Raw genomic sequence first — 23292 nt, 5'->3', positions numbered from 1 at the left:
GAAGACTAAGGCTAAGAATGAGTCACACTTTGGTCAATCTCATCCTTTCCTCCAATAAAAGGGAGAAAATATCCAAACCCAGAAGCACTTTATTGCATTGAAAATTTTTCGGGTAAACCACACATAGATTTTAGCACCATTCTAATGTAAATTGCTACTGAGAAGAATGCATTATTTGTGCAAATGTTTTAGAAAATGATCATTGCATTTGTAGTGCATTTTCATCCCAGCCCTAGAAAATTACACTCTCGAATTTCAATTAAACTTTGGACCCAAGAGACACACTTAAATGACTCAAGTAAGCAGGCATAGTAAGTACTCAGAAAAAGGACTGACTTGCCAATAATGAGAGTGGTTATACTGAAATAATTGATAAGATGTATACCAATAACTCTCTTAAATCCTCAATAAAGAAGCACAGGAGTCAACAGGCTAACAAAAGTCCTTGTCTTATACCTCACCCTCCTTTGGCAAAATAAAGATTATCCAAAGCATTAGCAATTTAAAATAGGAGGGAAGCAAAGCTGATCTCAGCTGGAGGACAAAATTTTGGCTTCCATTTGGTTTAGATTTTCTTTGTTGGCTGTTTTTCTACACTTCATAAAAAGAGTATCATACTACTTCATATTACCAAATCAAATAAGAATTGCATAGCAGGGCTCTTTGAATTGGGTGTAAAATATAGTGTTCATAAGATTTCAACACAGATACTAAGTGAAATGATACAGAAGACCTTGAAGAAAAAACATCTCCGCTTTACTTCATAGTAAATCTTTAATACCTAGTGGTGACACATTTAAAGTTAGCAGTAAGGGAAATTTATGATACCCAAAAGCCTTTATATAACACTAAGAGTACTAAGCAATACTTCACTATCATATTTAAGGCTTCCACTCACTTCCTGTTCCTGAATCTCTCCTGTAACAGGAGAGATTTGTTTCAAACGAAGAACTGACTTTAGATAATCTGAACAGGTACTGAAGGCTACAAAAAAGTTGAAATTTTATTAACACTCTCAGGCACAGTGTGTGATTCTTGGAATGTCCTATGTAGGGCCGAGAGTTTAACTCAATGATCCTAATGGGTGCCTTTCAACTCAGCATATTTTATGATTATAAATATTAGACAGTATTAACATTTTTATCAAGTACAAAAACTGTCTATTTCCAAATGTTATTACTTTGTGTGGTTTCACAAAAAGTCCTGTTGAACTACTATATTTAGCTAAAACTCAACTTACAAATTTTCTGATGTGATTTATTTGAAGATTTATAATTTGAGAATAAATTGAGAAATTTGTAGTTCTTTAATATTTACTTGTTTCATTTGGAATGCTTTTAGTTCCCAGTTGTTTTTTGAATATTGATTCAAAGAAATCAAAAGTTTCCTTTTCAGAATCCATAAGAGGAGAAACTACTATCTTATCATTTTGTTGAAGGTGACACCCTTTACTTTAATCCCTGTTTCCAAATGCTCCATAATCACCTTTTTCTTAAAAAAAACCATCTAGAATAAAATGTCCCATTTCCCCACTACTTCAGAATTTTTTTACAAAATTAAACCAGTGAAGCTAGTTTGTCTTGCAAAAAACAGTTTTCAACACTAGCTAAAATTAATTCTAAATGTATTGATGAGTTTGTTCAGCTTTGAAAAGTTTTAGACATGCAAATGAATCCTTAGATAATTCTCAAAAAAGTAAGTGATGAAATTCCTGTTAAATTAGCAAAATCCTAGACTAGAATTGGATGCAGGAATTCTACCATAATAGATTACCTAGGAAAACACAAGAAAACAGAAAAAAAATCCAATCAAGCCATGTTAAGCAACATGATTAAACATAGCTTCTGCTATCCATAGCTTCCTGTTGAATCCAAAGAACAGTTATTCTTTACAGTTTTTAAACTGCAAATATTATTTGTATTGTTATTGATATTTCTATTGTTACCAATAAGTAAACTAAGACATTTTACATTGCTAGCATATAAAAACCATTCCATACATTTGGAAAATCAAAGCATTTTTATACTTACTCATTATAGCTGACAATGAAATTTAAGTTACTGTTACTGAATATACTTTTTAAATAAGTATAGAAAACATTTGTGATCTATATCTATATGATAATTGGGATGCAACCAATTTATGTAATGAAAACTAGAGACAAAAGGCTTTCAAGAACAAGTGAATATTTCCACAGGAACATAAACAACCCTCATAAAAATACCAGGTAAATGATTTTTGGTACCTGGTATTTTTTCAGTATTGAAATCTTTTGGAAACACATTAAAACTACCAAACTTTAAGACAACAGCAGTATGAAACAAGGAATAATGTTAACCAAACCCTGCTGCTGCTCTTACAACATTTCATATTTCAACATTATAGACTGGTTTAAAAACTTGTGTTATTGCAGCAGCTTAAATAAGCAGAACTAAAGTGGTAGAGAGCTGCCCACACATCCCATAACACTCGTAACACCAGAATGCATTTCAGGTTTCTCACCTTGTCAATCATTTTGCGGGCTTCCATTTCTTCAGGATTGGGATTTTCCAACTCAATAGTGTAAGTACCTTTGTCACTCTGGTCATCCTCATTGTCCTTTTCAGTTGCAGCAGAAATATGTTGGCTCTTCAACTTTTTGTCCATCTCCTGGTTCTGATTAGGCCTGTGGCCAAGGCTTCCTGAACTCCTTAACAATGCAGCTTGTAAGGCAGGTAATGCAGCAGAGGGTTCTTCTGATTTCTGGTTTAGATGTTTGGCATGAACAGCATGTACTGCTCTGTGATGTGATGAGCTAGCTTGCACAGGTGAAGGGACTTTCTCTCCTGAGGCAGGTTTCACTCTTTCAGCTCGTGCGTGAGATGTCGGAGATGGAGATTCTGGACATAGAGCTCCTACATTCTGAGAAAAAGAGTAAGAACGTCTCTTGCGAGGATGGTCTTCATCAAAAAACTCAATCATAAAGGCAGTCTGACTCAAGCCAGCTTGCTCTTGCTGCTTTTCTGTGGAATGGACTTTCTGGTGTGACTTTTTCAGCTCTGTATGATGATGCCTTAAGTGTTCCTCAAGTGCTGCCCGTTTACTGTAATGCCGATGTGCACCAATATTTTCTGAATCACTTTGTGTGCCATCATCATGCTTATTCCCTACAAGCAAAGCAAAACAATATTCAGCACAGTGAAACAAAAGAAAGACCCCAACATTACACCAACAAAAAAAGCAAAGAAGCAAACTAGGAAGGAAATTATTTCAAAGTGGATTTCTGTTTAAACTCCAACAGCTTACAGTACCTGGCTCTGCAAATTTGGTACAGTTCCTAGAAATGCAATCAACTTGCTACAAGTCAAACAATGAAACATTTTAGAAGCTGATCAGTAACAGCACTGCATTTGAAGTATCCTTTCCCCAGTATTCTCATCTGTGAATACTGATCAGTGACATAAAAAAGCCAGTATTTTACCAGCTGTACTATAGTATGTTTTTGAATTATAACAGTTTTGTTACAGAGCCAGTTGATTACAAATGGCTAGTGACACATTCCAGGCAGAGTTAAGAGGAAAAAGAAAACCTGAATAAAGGCCTTCCGACACTGGAAAATGAGCCACAGTTTATATTGCTGGATTCCTCTCACATTTACAACAGTTTATCATGAGAAATGTCTACTTAAACTTGGATTGAATTCTTTATTACTCTTTCCAAGAAGAGCAATGAGTTTTTCCATAATTCACTCCGCTCAGCATCTGATTTGTACATGTAAAATGGTTATTACTTATTCATTCCGCGAACTACTCTGAGATGTATGAATAAGGATTACATATTTCATAAATCATACATACACCTAAAGACGTACTTTGCAATGATACTTGAAAATGTACGGAAGGCTGGATACTTACACATAGTAAGTGTATTTAACAGAGAGCAACCTCATGTATAATGAAAGCATCAATGCTCCTAAGTTTTAGCTCAGTAACTGGGAAGAAACACTTTAATCCTCTCTGAACTCTTTTAGATCAAATTCTGCTTCTATATACATATATATATAATGTCCAGTTTCTGTATTTATGATTCTCAAGAAGTTAGTTTTTTTTTAAGGTTTTCTCATTTATGTAGTTAGAATATGCAGCTACTATTCAATTAAAAAATAATTACATATTGGCTAATCTTACTTATCAGACTGACACCACTGAAAACACAGCTGAAATCCCAATTTACATTCCTATTTTCTACTTGTTACAATAGTGCCTACAAAAATTCTGTGATGATTCACATATTTCCAAATAATAATAAAGCAGTATCAACATCACAGTGAAAGTCATAGAGTCTAATTTTAGCAGTGGGACTTCAGTAAAAAATACTATAAGAAAAAGCTAAGGAGAAAAGAAAAGCTTTGAGTTTTTTGAGTTTTTTTTAAAAATCAAACTTTCAAAGCACCTAGGTATATTTACTATCCAAAAATACAACTAATGAATGACAACACAAACAGGCCATAGAAGATTACAAAATTCAGATATTTATTATGGCCATATGCATCCCATAAATTACACACCTTTCAGATGAAAATTAATCAGACTTTGAGGAGTTTCTGTCAGGAAAAGACTTATAAACAAAGCCCCTTCTATTGATCAAAGTGTCATGGCTAGTATGTTAAAGAATGTTCATGAATATAATACATTTACATGAATGCCAAAGAATGTGATTTATACCAGAAGAAATAATATACTATTATCTTTATGCCAGCACATTAATCTAATTCTGCTTTCAGAAATTTAGTTTTAGCTTTGTTTGAAAGGGTCAGCCTGAAAAAGCAGACTTTTGATCAATAAGGCAAAGAATGTTGTACCCAGTCCCAGATGGCTTACAAACTAGATGTGATACTGTTGCAGAGCCAAGGAAAATGAGAATTGTAGGGTTAACCAGCTGAAATTAAAAGTGGAAAATAAGAGACACTTGAAAAAGTTCATCAGAAGTTTTCAATATGAAAGTTTGAATGGTACAGGAATCTTCATCTGAAAATCAAGACTATCTGCTTCTCTATCCCATTAAGTGACACTCAAGAGAAAGTACACTTGTCATGTGTAACATGTTATTTAATTTCATTTGAAATGTTACTGTCTGCAATAAATTAACATGTATGATCACCTGGAACTCCATTCATCAGCAGCATTCATATGAATACAATACTCCACAAGGTGAGTATAAAAATTGAAGCTCTTCCTTTATGTCTGATTCCTGACTCAAACTTGACTCCACAAAACATGTTCTATATAAGTAGAATGAGTACATAATGTATTCTTTGCCATAAATTATTTTCTTAGAACACACAAATAACCACAGAAGATATGCTATTGAAAGTTGCTAAAGGCATAAATTGAACTTCAGAGTTTTGATTCTAAAAAGCAATTCATGTTTTTAAAGTACTTCATGAGAAAAAATGAGATATATAGTTTAACTAAATTTTGGGTTTTTTTCCTTTTCTTTTTCAAGATCAGTGTTTAAATACCTGATATTTTCAGCCACACTAGAACATCTCCAAGTAGCATATTGATTGTAAAATGATTCAGCACTTGGTTTCTTATGCTCTTTGTACGACTAAATTCAGCAATAAAATTTCCCAGCCCAGAACCTTGCACACGTGTGGAGTATCTGTGATTTGATCTGAACTCCACATGGGCTCAAGGATCCTCTGACTGCATGCTGGTGAGGAATTGCTGCTTTCAGAATTAAGCATAGCTGCAATTATTCACTTTACCTTTCAGCCTCTTCAAGTACACTGGAACGTCACTCTTAATGCTTTTGGAGTCCTCCTCTGTTGGCTCCCATATCATTCTCGGAGGGTTGTTCTGTGCAAGCCAATCTGCTACCTTGCTTTCAGCAGCCATCATCACCGTCTGAAGCCCTGGCAGGTCCTGACCACTGGAGGAAGAAGGCTTTTTTGACCTGTGACGCTGCTCCGACGTGAATTTTGTCACATGATCTTTGATCTTTACTTTTCCTGGAGTGTTGTCATCAAATTCAATGGTAAAGGAAGCGTGGCCTGAAGCTGCTGCGTGGGAGCCTTGGGTATCTTTTGTGGGAATTTCATGAATAGGGCTCTCTGCTACCTGTGAAGCTTGCTGGCATTCTTTAGTAGGGATTTCAAAATAACTGGGCTCCCTGCAGAAAGGATAAAGTTCTTCACTTGCAGATGCAGATTGCTCCTCAGATTGCTTGACATCTGTGCTGCATCCTATTAGGAAAAACAAAAAAAACAGATTTCACAATATTTGGGAACTTCAGGCTCTTCAAGAAGTTTCTCAACTCCTTTAAAGGCCACTTGAGTAACTTCTGTAATAAACAGTAAGATTGTGAAGTAGATTGAGCACTGTAGCTCTGGAAAAATAGTTCCAGAATTGCATATAAAAAGTATGAATGAAAAGGCAGTTTGTACTTCAGCTGTTGAGAAGTGTAAAGTGGCAAAAAGCTCATTTAGAATTTGTCAAACTGCATGCAAAATATTTTTAGAATACGGAAAACTAGCAAATAAAAATTGCAAAGTTGTTGAGATTATCATTATCACAATTCCAATCTATTGGAAAAAACATCCAATCACAGTGCTTCCAAAACAAGAGCTAATGATCTTCCATTTCCTGCAGTGGATAGAAAGCATAATTTTGTTTGGCCAAATTCTTCACAAAAATAATTCACACATTAATGCAAGATAAACATTAATTCTGGCTTGAAAAGTTAAACACTGCTAAGCACTGGAAAGTGTTTTGGAATTCAAAGACTGTGTTTCTACAAAAGATAAAACCAAAGAATCAAGCTAAATCCTATTGTCATGTCCTCTTATGTTACTTGTTGCCATAGTATGTAGATGAACAGAAAAAGGAACAATAGCTGGAAGCATGCAGAATGTTAGCAAGCCATACTCTCACTGGCTAAAACGAGAAAGTAGAAAAAGCACAGGGTAGTAATTCCAAGTTCCACTGTATAGCCTAAATGAAGGCTAAAACTTCCTGTGGTTGCAGCAAAGGTACTAATGTGCCTATAAACAAACAAACCTGACTGCATTTTATGAACTACTGAGTCAGCCAAAATACCTGGTGCAGAGATGTGCTAAAAGTAACAGAAACCTTAGCAGCAACAGCAACATAGATTCCAGCAAAAGAATTCTGAATTAGTTCTGAAGCAATTTATCATGGACCACATTAAGATGTTTAAGATACCTTTCAGCTGCCAAGTAAAGAATTAAGACTGCAACTAATTGATTTTAGGTACTGAAAAAAAGCAAGCCTACATCAGATGAGGAAGTATTTGTGTATTAAACTATTATGCAGCAAGATAGCAATAGAACCATTTATACTGAAGTCAGGAATTTAAGGGGTAAAGGATGAAGCATGGAATAATGCACCTGTGCTGCTCCTCACAAGCACGTTTCTTGTGAGGATTTATGAACAAGTTAAAAATATAAAAAAAAAAAAGGTTGTGTGATACAGAGAAATAAACTAAGGGAAAGAATAATACCTGGAAAAGTAAACCAAAAAGGTGTTATTGAATGAAAACAAGAACAGTACACATTCTTTATTATTGCCATGTTTGGATAGCCATTGGCTAAAATTACTCCAATGCAGGTAACAAACAAGTTTTAATTTTTTTCCCACCAGTAGCTGCTAGAAATACAAAACATGTTCAAAACTCAGACAGGTTTTTCTATTGTGCTGTTGGATTTCAAGAATCTCCTACCTAATTCTTTTCATTGCACTATCAGCTACCTTATGTCTGTGAGGGAGTTATCAGGTACTACAATAGCACCTCACTACTCCTCTCCCTGGGAAAGGAATGCCTTTTTGACACCATTCCTGAAAACACTTATCCCAGCAGACACACAATACAGAATGAATCTATTTTACTGATGTGACGGTTATTAAAAATCTTCTCTGTTGATATAGAAAATGTACAGAAATAAACAAAAATCACACTTTGAGGTCTTAGACTTTAGGTAAACACTCCATTTGTTTCGTGTAATAAACAAGCTGGAATGGATCAAGCTCTGGCAAGATCAAATATAGAGCTTGGATCCTTAAAATATGAAACACGGTCACCGAAAAGGAGAGTCATCCACCACACAAACAATTCAGACAACTTTTTTTTCCCCCACGTGGTTCTACTCAGAACTTCATGTTGACAACATCATGTAATTCCTGTAGACAATAATTAAGCCAGATATAGTGTTCAACACTCATTCAAAGAAGACAACTGGCTAATACTTTGTTTTGAGAAATATTTCTAATTTTGCGCAAGGCAGGAGCATTCTGCTGGTCACACAAGACACGGTATTTTTCAGTAATTATGAAATACCTGGTTTATTACCATCTTTTGAAAATAATAAGACAGTAAGTAGGCAAATTGCATCAGATGTATAGCAATGACAGGATCTCCCACACTGGCCTGACAGCATTGATGGACGTCATAAAAAAATTTGTGTGAAACTTGTCTACACCAAATTTAACATTTCAAATTAACTGTTTATACTGTAATAATATGCACAGTATTTGATTCCAATATTTTTCATTAAACAGATGCTAGTATATAGCCTGAATCTAAATTAAGAGAGAGTTTAATTAAAAGAAGCGAGAAACTGAACTACAACTAAGTAGTAAATTTTACTAAATTAGAAAATTTTTAACAATTATATAAATAAAAATATCTAAAATATAAGTTAATTTTAGTTACAGAAAAATCCTATTTTCAGTCAGAAATATTTTTTAGACTATAGGTGTGTTCCCAAAACAGACTTAAAAACTACAGAAGCACTTTTTAGTACACAGAAGTGCATTTTTAGGAAAGTTAAATACATCAGAATTGACTAGAATAAGAAATAGAAAATGATGAAGCAAAAAATTAATATAGATCCTGATCTGAACCACCCTTCAATATTTTTCTCACAGACTCCAAATGCAAGTCCTTACAGCTTTCTAAATATTACAGAGTGATTTATAAAACAGCCTTACTTTTGAAATCCTACTACAAAACGTCATCTGCTAAGATGAAGGAAATTATATATCAGACTAAATACCAACACCTTTAAGAGATAACCTTCAAGCAAATACTGAAGATAGTGGTTGTCACTGCTATATAATTTTTAAACCAGAGAAAGCATAGTATATTTATAGCAAGAAAGGCAATTGCAAGTGAGTTTTGGGTAGGTTGTGAACTTCAGTCTCTTCAGGGACTGAAGGGATTTTATAACTGGCAAGACTAAAACAAAAGGGGCAGAAAAAGTAGCAGGATTATCTGTAAAAAGGGACTTCTCACTCTTCAAAGATCCTGAGTGGCAAAACACAACAGAGCAACTGTTTTTACAAGGCAAGCAAGGAAGCAATAATTGGTAGCTGCCACCCAGGTGCAATGATACTATGATTGAAATGAGTCTAGGAGAGGCTAGGAGGGAAACTATGGAATATTTGGCAAACCACAGCCTTAACCAAAGGGAGATTCAGAGAGAGATCCTTTACTAGGGTACATGTCTTTTGAGGAATGACTGGGGGAACTGGGTTTGCTTAGTCTGGAGGAGAGGAAGCTCGGGTGGGATCTCATCACTCTCTACAACCACCTGGAAGGTGCCAGTAGTGAGGTGCAGCTGGATTGTTCTACAATGCCTGGAGCAAGAGGACAAGAGGAAATGGCCTTAAACTGAAACAAGGGAGATTCAGATTATACACTAGAAAAATTTTTTTTCACTGTCATGGTGGTCAGGCATTGGAACAGATTGCCCGGGGATATGGTGGAGTCACCATCTGCGGAGCTGTGCAAGAGGCATCTGGATGTTGCACTGGGTGATGGTTTAGTGGTTACAGTGCTGGATGGGTGCTTCAACTGGATGATCTTGAAGGTATCTTCCAACCTCAATGATTTCTATTTATTCTATTCTATTCAGAGATAACCATTGGAAATGCAACATTCACTTTGTGACATTAGCAGAATCAATTACACTTTCTAGGACTTTCTGGGTTTAAGTCTTATTTCTCAAGTTACACACACAAGTAGCCAGAATTTGAACATTTTACTTGTTGACCTGGACAAGAAAAATCATAGATGTCAGTGCTATTCAGATATGCAAAAAACTGCCTCTGTATAGTAGTATATCATCATCTACAATGACAGAAAGTCTCAGAAAATATTTTGCACAATCTTCAGATTTTTAGCAATGCTGTTTTCTTTCTGCCTTATAAATACAATTTTAAGAATGAAACTGGTAAAAGAAAATGATCTGGAATTTACAAAGCACTTCCACCGTAAAACATGTCTGTAAACCTGAAGCAATATAATTATTAGCAGTAGGTATAAGAAACAGCCAAAATGCCATATTTACACAATATCCCAAAATATTGTCAATGTTAGCTTTTTATTTGGCACTGTGCAATGGTATGTGTAATAAAAGAAGCTGAATTTAGCGCTTTCAATTAACTCACAGAATTTCTTTTTTTCCTTTTTCTTCATATCCCTACTTTTTACTTCCCACTTACATTTTAGTTTTTTGGGTTTTTTTGCTTTGCAGCTGAAGTAAACTTTTCTTTTTTTATTTAAAGACAAGATTTCAATAAATACATATGATTCACCTAGCATTGAATATGAAAATATTTGTCTTTTAATGCTTTCATAACCAGTCTTATGAAAAAAAAATCAGAATTGTTCTTTCAAAATAGAAATATAAACCAGTACTGTATATAAATCCCTATCTCTCATAATAAATCATTTAACTACCTGCTTTAAAGGAGTTTCAGTGAAAAAAGGACAAAACTAATCTTACTTAAATGTATTGCTGTGATGGGTCTTTAGAGTTCTGTAAGCTCTCCATGACATACTGTGCACATTTGCTACAGGAGCTTTGCCAAGCAAGCCTTATATGCAGCACTTGCACATATTTCATGACAAAACTCATCAAAATTCTAGAACAAACTTCTAGGAACTTAACTGCTAATACTGCTGATTAAGCATCACATGTTAGAATGTGTGTAACCTCCTACACACACTGATTACACTGGCATTTCTCAAGTAACTGTCAGCCTGCTTTACCTGAAAATGACACAGTTTCTTAAATGCTAGGAATGTTGAATCTGACATATTCTCATGCAATGCTGGAATTAAAATTTTTACCAAGTGGAAAGATTTACTTTAGATTCCTGAAGTCTTCTTAAAAACTTATTTCTGTCTTTTCTTAGATTTCTGGTAAAGGCAAAAATGACATAAAATTCTACAACTACAAATAAGATCAGCAGAGAATGCAGTTTTCATTATCCTAGGAAGTGAGAGTGTAACATATGGCAATAATAATAATTACACAGCCAATAAACCTGCCAATAACATGAACATTTAACAGCTGCAGCATAAAGTCATGCCAGAAGTTTACACACAACTGTTCATTTTAATACAGACTAGTAGATCTCTGGATCATTGAATTAGAGCATTACGTATGTCTGAAAAATGTAGAAAGGATTTTTCTTTTCAAAGTTTTCCAGGCTATTCTACTCTGTTTGCAAATAACTTTCATTAGTGAATTTCTGTTGTGGCAGAAATACAGTAACATTGAAATAATCCTATTAACTTGAGACTATAAAGAGTAATTGTCTATAGTTGGCTTAATAGAAATAAATCTCTCAGTTCAAGCTCCTCATTAAACCTTACCCCATCTCTTAGAATTCAAGTCTTCTTTTGTATTCAATAAATAATCATGCAATAAATCATTAAAGCATGACACAAATTTTTAATAGGATTACTTTGTTAAAATGTTATCTGACTTACTGGTTTGATTTAAGAATTCACCTGTAATGTACTTACTTTTAGGCAGTGTATATTAAAAAGCACGTCCCAGATCAGTGTTTTAAACATTTAATACAGTTTACCAACAAAAGAATAATTAGCTGCACCAATCTTGAACATTTTTAATAAAGTTTGCTTATAATTTAAAAATATCCAAGCATGACAGTCTTCTGAAGTTTCCAATTTTCTTTCATACAAGTGTGTCTTTATATTGATTTCCCAGATCAATATAAAGATATATTCAATAATATATCTTATAATCTTATAATAATTCATAATCAATATAAAATATATTCATCTAAATTATAAAACCTAAGTGTTTGAAGAAAATACATAATAACATAATATTCAGAATGTCTTTTGCACACTTCTACATAGACACAGTGTTCTGAGACTGTAGAAGTGTCAGCGAATGTCAACTCTTACACAGTTTATCTTCTCAGACTCTCTGAGAAACCAGACTAGCAGAACATACAATTAATGTCTGCTCAAAGATCGGGAGATCACGATAGACAAATAATTTGTGTATACACAGGATTTTAATTCTACATCCTCACAAATTGAATGGTTTTGCAAAAATGTCGGGTTTGGGATTTTTCTCAGCAGTGTCTTCCTTTCACATAAGCTTTTGTTTAGTGTGTGCTTTTTCAAACTGAATTCCATACCTGCAGATTTATGAGTCTTTCAGTTTGAGGAAATAAAAGCTATTCTTATACTCTTGTTAGATCGATACAATTCATAGGAGATACATTCATGGCTAAACAAAAGCAACAACATAAATAAAAGGGATTTGTAATACTTTTTTTTTTAAAGGACAAAATGTTGTATTTGCCAAGAAGGCTTTGGGCCTAAGTTTAGTTTTTGTATAGTATATATATATGGAAAACAAACAAGCAAATTTATATAATTTAGAAAATACTAATCCATTTTCTCTATTCATCATTTACCTTATGATGACTTTACTAAGCAAATCATGTCAAAAATATCCCCATTACTTAAGTTGAGTCTAGAACAAACTTATTTTTGTCTACTACTGAAACAGATGGTAACTCCATGATTAGTTTGAGTGAAAGTTGGAATCTTATTTTTCTTGCAGCTCAGGAACTAAGATAAAAGCACTGATCATCTCCTGAAAAATCTCTTGATAAAAGAAATACAAGATCATGTAAACCATTTGATGCAATTTGATTCTTCTGAAAAAGCAATTTGAAATTATAAAAAATAAGAACAAGCACACTACAAATATAAGCTGGCATCTTGTGTCACCTTGTTAATGGCAAGGCATTGCATAAAAACACAGACTTCAGCATATAACTTTTCAATAATCCTATATTTAATGCAGGGAAACTAGTTTAAATGTTTTTATCTGCTTTCTCTATAATAGTCCAAAGCTTAACAGATTTACTCTACTGTCTGAATGTTAACTTTAGAATAATATGAAAGAGGTCATTAAAAAGGCTATGGTAAAAAGTTAATTCCAAAGATCTTGCCTTCACTACCCTGAAGCATTCATTTAGTTTGATTTACATGTTTTTAGACTGCACTCCAGCTCCTGCAAAATATGATTCATGTTAACCAAAGCAAGTACCATGACAGGAAAAGAGAAATTCTGACCTCAATTAAAATACTTTGTAAAACTGCAAACTTAAAACTGTTGGACTTTAAATGTGTGTCTGAAGTGCCAAATAAACGTAGCTGAATTTTGTCCTAACTTGAATACGTTTTAAGTTACTGTCTTTATTAGAATAGCAGTTACTTTATTTATATGCCTGACGATAGATATAAAAGCCTAATTATAGGTAGTGAGATTGAAGTTCTGGCAATACATACTGTGTCTAGACAAGCTAACTAATAAAATGGTCTGTATTACAGGGGAATAAACATTACCAGTTTAATTTTAGACTACACAAATCTTTACTTCAAGAACTATGACATGCAATTCCTACTAATACAGCATTATTGAATTACAGAAGAGAATGTTAGTACAGATAACCTTATATAGCTAAAAGTCAAATGCAAATATAAAACCCACCATTTATTTTCAGAAATTATTTCAATAAAATACTCCTACGCATATAAAATGACAGATATGGATTAAACTAAAAAAAAAAAAAAAAAGACACTGGTTCAGGTAATGTTATTTTTTATATTTACTGATTGAAAATTATGTTATATGCTAGAAAACTGACACATTATATGTGAAACTGATCTCTGCAAATGCACAGTTTCTCATAAAAATATATTCTTCAACTATGTTACCTTTTAATAGGCTTTAATCTATGCAAATTGTGAAATTTACAACATCTGTTTAGTTCCCTATTTCAGAATATATACAGTTCAGTAAAGACAAAGAAGATCCCAAAAATAAGAAGACACACTTACCTGAAGCCCCTGTCTCAGGCATTTTTTTTTCATGCTTGCTATCTGGCTTACAACCACCTTTTTCATCAGCTTCATCTTCACCCCACCAGGCTGGTTGTCCATACAAAGGTGTCCCACGAGGCATGGCAGAAATATCTATAAAGTCAGCCCAAAGCAGAGGAAATAACTTTTCTGTTTAGCTGTGATATTTAAGTTAAAAATCATATGAAGAAGAAGTAATTTGCTTGGATCATTTCTCCGGGAAGCTGAAGTGAAATGGTTGCATGCATTTGCCTAAATACAAAACAAACTCGGAGGCCAGACAACTGATCTGGGTTCTAAATATAAAAGCTTACTAATGACCTGATCAAAACTTCTGGCACAAATGTTTATGCAAAGGCAGCCACCATCTCTTATTGTTACCCTGATATATCTGTAAATATTATTTCTTCTTTCAGTTTGATGTCATCAAGACAGCAGAACATTCATAGAAGCTGTTTGCTGCTATTTCTGTAAGATTCTCATTCTTATTCACACTGACCTTTCAATGAAATCTGAACTCACTGCATGAAAAACTGATCAAATTTTGCAATGTTGCCAAGGTTCCAAGTTGCTGACAGCTACTACAGTGCGCTGAAAGTTACCTTATGTGTAAAACATTACTGACCACAATCAATTTTACAGGTTAGGGGTTTTTTTAAAGGTATCAGTTAAATTATAGTACAAGTAAAAGTGCGATACACATGGTTAAATATGTTTAAATGCAAAAATCAAGTAAGAAAAAACCCACTGATTTAACTGAGATTTCTAACCTGATGATAAATTGGCTTGGTTAGGTTTGATCTTATCTTTTGGAAGAATACTTCACCCTACAGAGATTTAGCTATTCTAGTGTCATAGAGATGTTCTGAATGAATTATAAAGAGTCTTTACATAATAAAATATCATATGTTAAAATCTATTTTAGGAGCCTGTCTGCTACTTTTCTGATTAGGAATATCAACATTTTTTTCAGTATTTTATACACTTGCATTCCAAAGATGATTTCATAGCCATGACAAAGGTTTCAACATGATCTTAAGACATTAAGTACTTCCTTTTTACACAGCATTAGGCCTTAGTCCATATTAATTTTTTTTAAAATCTTGATGTTTACACAGAGAATTTGTGGATGCCCCATCCCTGAAGTGCTCCAGGACACGCTAGATGAGGTTTTGAGCAACCTGGTCTGGTGCAAGGTGTCCCTGGCCATGGCAAGGGGTGATGTTTAAGCTCTGTTCCAACCAAACCATTCCATAATTCTATTCCTGTGCATTAGCAATAATGAGCAATGTGCATTTATATAGTAACAGTGACACAATCAATCCCCAAAAAGCTTCTGAGAGTTGCACTCAAATATTAATCCTATCTTTGACTGTTATTTTTGGAAGAGTGAAAAAAACAGAAGGTGAGGATAAAACCCCCTCATTGTGCTACTTTATATACCTGTAACAAGATGCTGAATTAGACAACAAAACAAACAGGTCAATTAAGTATACCACAGAATGCTGTATGTGGGGAAGAGAATTTTTTGAAGTGAAAAATAGAAGAAACCTAAACAAAACTATTGAGCACTGATCAGGTTAGAAATCAGACATAGTTGCTTCCATATTAAGGAAACAACAATACCTGATCCCTTTCTCATTCTTTTGGTTATATCCAATATACTTCAGCAAGCCTCATGCTGAAGTTCATCAGAGAATCAAAGAATGGTTTGGGTTGGAAGGGACCTGCCATGGGCAGGAACATCTTTTGCCAGATCACTTTGCTCAGAGCCTTGAATCCTCTGGGATGGGACATCCACAAACTCTCTGGACAAACTGTTCAAGTGGCTCATTACTCTCATAGTAAAAAATGTCTTCCTAACATCTAAACAAAATCTCTCCTCTCTCAGTTCAAAACTATCAGACCTAGTCTTTTATCACCAGCTGCCTGTGTAAAATATGCTCTCCCTCTTTTTTGACCAGCTCCCTTTAGGTACTAAAAGGCTGCTAGGAGGTATCCCTGGAGCCTTTCCTTCTCTAGGCTGAACAACTCTGTCTTGCAGCCTGTCTGTTCCAGCCCTCTGCTCATCTTTTGGGCCCTCCTCTGGCCTCACTCCAACAGGTCCAAACCCTGGGCCCCCAGAACTGGGTGCAGCACAACCCACACAAAGTTAAGACAACCACAGCAGAGCCACCATAACACATTTAATAAATATGAATGATGGTGTAGGAACAAGCCTGAAACTACAGTATCTACAAATGTTTAAACCACAATAGAATACTAAGGTTATATCCTGAGACATCAAACAAAGAATGCTAGGAACTTAAAAACAAACAGAACTCCTGCCCATTTAAAAAGGGAAAAAACCCCAAACCAATGAAAAGAAAAAAATAGTGCACTTTGTAATGGTAAAAAGTACAAACTGTTTTTGAACAAATACTTTTACTTAAACTGAAAAAAAAAAAAAGCAATTTCCTGCCACAAATGCTACAAGTTTATGATTTGGGCAAAGAGACATGCAAAAATCTTACACATGCCGACCAAATCTCTCTTTAAAAATTTTCTTAACCTGTGGATGTTACTGTAAAAAAGGTAGAAATTAACTGCCAAAAATATTATTTACATCTAAACTATGGTTAAATATTCAGATATGTGAAATTTTTACTGTCTACAGAATTTCACAATCATCCTACTGAAGCAAATTAGCGTCCTTTCCAAGCTTTTGTGCTTCTGCAACAAAAAAATGATCCTTACCCATTGATTTTTCTTCAGATTTCAGCGCTTCTGTAGTTTTGTGGTGCACTTCAGCTGTGGAGTCAGTTACCTTGGACTCTGAACTTTTGGAGCTGCTTTGTTTCGATCCTTCTGCCTCTGATGATTTTTGGGATAACTGGAGTTGGCTTGAGAATTTTTCATGCTACATGGCATTAAATAGAGAATAAAACACAAAACCTCAAAGAGTGGGAAAAAAACCCCCTCTATGTTATAATAAGTGTTCATTGAAAAAAAAACATCCAGGAACTGCACATGGTTACCTTGAGTGCTTCTTCAGGGACTCTCATCTCTCCCCTGACCACAGTAAAAAGATTAGTATGTGGGAAATGATAAGGAAAGCACTGAAAAACTCTGAATTCACAAGAGGATTTTACAGAAAAGTAATAATTGTGCAGCCTATTATGCCACTAGAATGGTGACAGCTTTTAAAATATGTCACTGTTAGGATACTGTAACGTTACCATATTCATCAAAGCAAATGAAGTTATTTACTATATGTAAACAGAACATTGAGTGGATACCTTAGTGTTTTAATAATACAAGTCTGTTTTTTTCATTCAGTGGTTTGCTAAATAATTAATTAGAATCTTATCTTATCTGCTGGTATACAACTACATATGATACAAACATTTGTGTATTTGCCTCAAAGAAAAGAAGTACTTTTTATCAACACAGAAGATACACGTTATGTTCTAAATCGTTATTCAAAGTTAAGGTTTCTTGCAGTGAAAGACAACAAAATGTACTTTATTTAGGTAGAATATCCTAAACCCTGAGATTTTCCCTAATAAAGGCATTTTTGTAGCAATGAGAACACTTAACACAACAATACTTCTAACAAGAAAAGTGCATCCCAACACTGCATTTTTATGGCAAGGATATCATATCCAAATCTCAGTTTATCTTCTAACTTCAGTGTGATGTATGTCTGTTCTGGAATCCTCACATCATTCACAAATGTCTGCAGAAACAAATGAGAATAAAAAGAAACACCATTAAATTCCAAAACAACAAAATTAAATAATTTAAATAATTGTATAAGAAAGTCTTCTGCATAACAAATTTTCTACTGGTGATTCCCAAGGAAACTATAAGCTCAAATTGCCAGCTGTTCAACAAACTATGCCAAAAGGAAGGTAAAACACCAGTTGACTACCAAGTTGCATACTGGCTTTGAAAAATTCCTTGCACATTTAATCTTGTTAGCAAGATTCATGGAAATGTTGATTAAGGTTTCCTTGAATTAGCACCTCCACTTACTATTTTTATTGTAATTTGCTCTTTTCAATCCAAATTAACTCCCAGAATTGACTTATCATTGTATTTGTACAGCATTTAGCGCTGGATATGAGAGAACTGAGGCAGCTTATTTGTAATAATTGTCAAAGCACTTAAGAAAACATGAACCAGATTTGTGCACCTGAGTAACACCAAAGATCAGTGGTAAGAATTCAGTATATTGCAACCCTACAGGATCATCCTACTTCTAACTTGAAAATTCTCCAACATGTACATGTCTCTAAAGAAAGGAACAGTTCAAATATGCCATTTTATAAGCACTCTGAAGCTGGAAAAACTTGAATAATTAAATAAGTCAAAAATCCAAATATTTGAATTGTTGTGTTGCTCATGAGTCTAGTATTAAATGAACTGTGGTTAGAGAGAAACAATCCCCTTCCCCAAAATAGCAGGAGGATCTTCTATTTAATTTTCTTTTCCTAAAGGAAAATAAATGTACTTTTTCCTAAAGGAAAAGAATGTTTTTTTTATTATTTCAAAAACTGTTTGCCTACTTTGTAGAAAATATCTTCCATGGGAAATAAGAAGAAAAGGTTCTATTTACTGGTTTGTAAGCATGAGACTTTCAGTAATATTTCAGGCATATTTATTGCACTTTAACATTTTGAGAGTCCAGGGCAAAAATCTCTGTGAAGACTATCCCCAAGGCACTTGAATTTCAGTGAACCAACAGAATTTAGGCCGCCTTACAGACATCTATATCTATATGTATGTATGCATTTTTCCTCCCAGGTCAGAGTTCTGAAATTCGTGTGCATGCACAGCATACCCAAAGCAGAGAACTCCAGCAGACTGTTTGTACAGTCTACTGACAGCCTCATGTTTATGACTGAAGTGATGGCATAAAACAACCAAGTCTTAGTTACTCTGCCACTGCAGCTTTAAAATCTCATCACATGCTCTGGGATGCCAGACAAAGCTAACTTGAAAAAGCTAGTTACTCTGTAAATAAAGAATCCTTTGCTCCTTTAAATCACTCCATTCACGTGATTTCTAAAGTTTATTCTTCAAATAGTGAGAGTCTACTGTCTTTAAGCCTTCATAAAGTTTGCTAAGCTTTGCAGAATCCAGTTCTGAAACATCAGTGTGAAAGGACTTTGCTATCCTGTAAATATTCCTGAGAAGAATGTTACTCAACAGGGCCATGGATTGTTAATACTTTTTCTGGTATGTTTGAGTTAACAAGTCAATGAAAAATATACAGTTGAATTCTACTGATACTAGGGAAATAATAATTACATACTAGCAACTGCACATATTTGCGTCATAAAAGAGAAATTCCTTAATAATTCCTAAAAATAAAAACAGCACTGTCCAGAATGAGTCACAACAAACTATCAGAAATACAATTTTACTTGATGCAAAACTGATAAAAACTTACTTTTGCTTCTTTTTTTTTTTTTTCCCAAATCTAGATGTCCAGGATAAAGACTTCTAGATTTAAAAGTCCAGGAAAAAGACTCCTGTAACCTTTTCACTGAAGTGAGTATGAATCAACCATACATATTCAGGCATTAGGACATCAAGTGCAATCACAGTTCAGCTTGTTAAATTATAACAGTCATAACATTCAAAACAAAAATATTGGTATTAGCCACCTCCCCTTAAAATCTGAATTATCTTTAGAGGTTAAAGTGCATTCTACCAGGAATGGAGCAATCCTTTATATTAAGAAAAGTATGCATCTCTTCTCAAAAGAGATGAGAACTAGAGAGATGCAAAATAAACTTTTCCATGTAGTATGCAAAATAAGACAGGGTAGAAGCTGATGAAGCACTAGAAGAGGCACTTGGCTGCTAGGGAGGTGGTGTTCTCAGTGGAAACAGTAACTAGGCTAGAAGAATTATTACCTAGTTCACCATATGGTACTGAGCCATTGTTCTGCCACACAATTGTATATGGTGTTACAAAAATAATGTGTTTTATCCGTTAACCAAGTAAGCAGAGGTATGAAAGAAAAGCACAGTGAAAAAGTGATAGTAAGGAAAACACTGTGAAGACAAAAGAGAAAGGACTGAAGTCCTGATATGTAATATTCCTTGTCCCAAAATAGTAGGAAGAAAGAGTTCCTTTGATGTCTCTGAGTAATCAGCTCTAAAGCAACTGAAGCTTCACCTCAAACCTGAGAATTAATTAGATCAAGTGAAGCAGTGAAGCAAATCACTGAAAGCTCTTTATCAGAGGCAAAAAAAGGAGTTGAATGAAGACCTTTTAACATATATTTCTATTAAATTCCATTTGTGACAAGGCAACAAAAATCTGAAGGCATGCCTACTGACTACAGAAGTTGCACAACTAGGGAATAAAATCAAATGTCTCAGCAAAAAAATTCTATGTGCTAAACTTATTTTTCATCACTGCCTTGAAACAGCATACTGTCTTTGAAAATACATTGGTGTATTAAATATTTAAGGACCGAAGTCCTTGTATGGCTACAACTGTTCAAAGGATATAGGCCTTCAATGGTTTCACATGGAGTTGAGTCTGACTCTTTGCAAGGCTGAGTTAGTTACCTTAAAATACAGAAAAGCTAATAGAGACAGTGACAGAGTTTTATTTTGAAATGCACGTCAAGATCAAAAGGCAGTAACTTGAGAGTTCATCTTAATCTTCTATTTATTTAAGTACTTCACAAAGCTATTCACTATCAGTAGCTTTCTAAATATTATTCAAATAGGTAGTCACAGATGAATTCATGATTTTATTCTGTACATATTCATGACAGGGCCAAGCATTTAAAGTTATAAAATAACAACCATAACAACTGCAAACACACAGGTCATAAAGAAGTATTTAAAGGGCTACAAAATTATAACAAAGTTACTATGTTTTTAATAATTTGCTATAGTATCAAAAACTTCTATAAAAAGTGATGCTTAGCTAGACTTCTGAATATGCACTTCCTAGAAAAGCCTTAGAACATAAAATATCATCTGAAACTTTACTTTTCCCATAACTGGATTTTTCCTGTATTAGTTTGCAATTACTTGACACAAAGTATTCATTGAGATTTTTAATGATTCTGAAAAACTAAATGCAAATACAGTATTTGTTAAATAGATTTTCATACAACATGGTTATTGCATAATTATTTTTTTCCACATACAACCAGTGCAAGTACATAAGTAACACACTCCTTTTTATTGTTCTGAGCTTTTCTTACTGCCAAGGCCCTCTTATTACTGGAATTAACAGCAGCCCTTTGTAAAACGTGCAGTGGAAAACCCCTGCAAAGAATACACTTTTCTTTTGTATGTTCCCCCATTTCCAGACTCAGACTAAAAAGGTTATTAATGTGCAATTAATAATGGCTCAAAGAAATTCCCAAAACAAAGATACAGAACACTATGGGAAGCTATCTGTTTCTGATGTTAACTTACCCCATTCAAGCTGCCCAAATCCTTCACCAAGTGTTCATCTGTAGAGGCATCATAGTTGAGTACAGCATGTTGCTTGTCCACACTCCGTGACTAAAATATATTAAAGAAAATAAAATAAGGTATTTGAAAACCACACAAAGTGGTAATGGTTATTTCTTAAGAGCAGTGTGATTATTTTCTTTCTACACAGCACATTTATTCAAATTATATAAAAAAGATCATCCCACATATGAAAACGACAATCTCTAACCCAACTCCAGGTACCCATAGCAGAATCCTAACTTTAATTTAAAATAATTAGAATCCTAAAATTAATTTAAAATAATTATTTTCTTATTGCTTCCCTAAATATGGTATGTCAGATCCAGATATATCCAAAGGGTTTTTTTTCAGTCCACTCTAGTATCGCTGATGTTTAATCTAATATCATCAACTTCATTTTATTTCTTACTCTCTTTCTCTCCCCCCTTAATTACATGCATCATTCAAGACATGACTATGATTCCAGGGGGCTGTTGTTCTCTCTCAAACACACCATTTCCTGTCACACATCTGGGATAATTACCATAGTACACAAGCATTCAGAGTGTTTCTCCTTGATCTCAATTTCCTCAACCAATTCGCTATAGCCTCTTCACTACATGTCTGAGCAATTCCTAGATTACTATTTCCATCAGTCCTGACTTTCTCAGTCCTTCCTTAAGCACATCAGTATCCATTTATTTATTTCATGAATTCTTTATTTCACATCCAAACATCACCACAGAGATGCAGAACAACCCTGGCTACTACTTCATCCAAGAAAAGCAGCTCCCTAACAGCCAAGTCCCTCTTTCATCACTCACTCCTTGCCAAGTGTTTGCAGCCTGAGGTACTGATGGCAAGCAAGGGAGGTGGGGCTGGATGTGTCTCCTCCATGCATGCATATGGTCAGCACCTGGACATCTTCAAGAGCTCCCAAGAGAACGGAGACCACAGCTCATCCTCTCCATCAGCCCACACTTGATCTTATGTTTGCTCTTAATTCTGCTAGTGCACTGTCACAACATGACTGCATAGCAGCAAATTCCTTCCGCCAGCATAGTTCCTAATTCCAGGTTTGCATCTTCTGTCTTTGCTACTCAACTCATTTTTCAGGACTGTATTGCACAGAGAATCGTACATTTCTGTCTGAGACTTCTGTGACTTCTGTGTACCAGCATTTTGTGGTTTGTCAGTTCTAGGAGTCCCACCTTACCAAGTGCACTGGCCAGTGCAAGGCATGAGAACACACAACCAGTATTCCTAAGGAAATGTTTTCTCTTATTGTAATCCCATAGTTATCACCTCACTCCTCTGCCATATCTTGAGACTTGCTACTATTATTTTCCTTATTTACAATTTTTATTTTCCTTATTTTTATTTTTTCATTCTTCCTTTCCATTTAATCTTATGACTACTTGTTTTCTCCCCAAAGAAGTGAGATCACTGTTCTTCTGATTATACTTACTATTTTATTTTTAGAGTTTTTATTTTGTGCTACATTTTGGAGAGGTATAATGGGAGGGGGCAGATGTCAAAGTGGAGAATAAGGAAGACACAGACAAATGAACAAGTTCCCTGCCAATATAAGCTGCACTAATATACTACATCAGTTAAGTGCTTTTAATGGCAG

General features: G+C 34.5%; 1 protein-coding gene across 23 annotated transcripts in view; it reads right to left on the bottom strand.

Annotated features, from left to right (window-relative positions):
* CEP170 (centrosomal protein 170) overlaps positions 1 to 23292 on the bottom strand; it is a 92942-nt gene that overhangs the window by 42026 nt on the left and 27624 nt on the right. For all 23 annotated transcript variants that reach the window (XM_072927244.1, XM_072927243.1, XM_072927255.1 and 20 more), the window contains 7 exons: positions 21639 to 21728; positions 17842 to 17920; positions 17220 to 17278; positions 16939 to 17101; positions 14182 to 14316; positions 5750 to 6226; positions 2503 to 3146 (listed from right to left, as the gene is read on the bottom strand). In XM_072927244.1, coding sequence (XP_072783345.1) covers positions 2503 to 3146; positions 5750 to 6226; positions 14182 to 14316; positions 16939 to 17101; positions 17220 to 17278; positions 17842 to 17920; positions 21639 to 21728 — 1647 coding nt within the window. The remainder of the gene's footprint in view (positions 1 to 2502; positions 3147 to 5749; positions 6227 to 14181; positions 14317 to 16938; positions 17102 to 17219; positions 17279 to 17841; positions 17921 to 21638; positions 21729 to 23292) is intronic.

Source organism: Taeniopygia guttata, chromosome 3 (genome assembly GCF_048771995.1).
Source record: "Taeniopygia guttata chromosome 3, bTaeGut7.mat, whole genome shotgun sequence".
NCBI classification, from domain to species: Eukaryota; Metazoa; Chordata; class Aves; order Passeriformes; family Estrildidae; genus Taeniopygia; species Taeniopygia guttata.
Note: the sequence above shows the minus strand (reverse complement) of the source record. Positions and strands in the feature narration are given on the sequence as shown.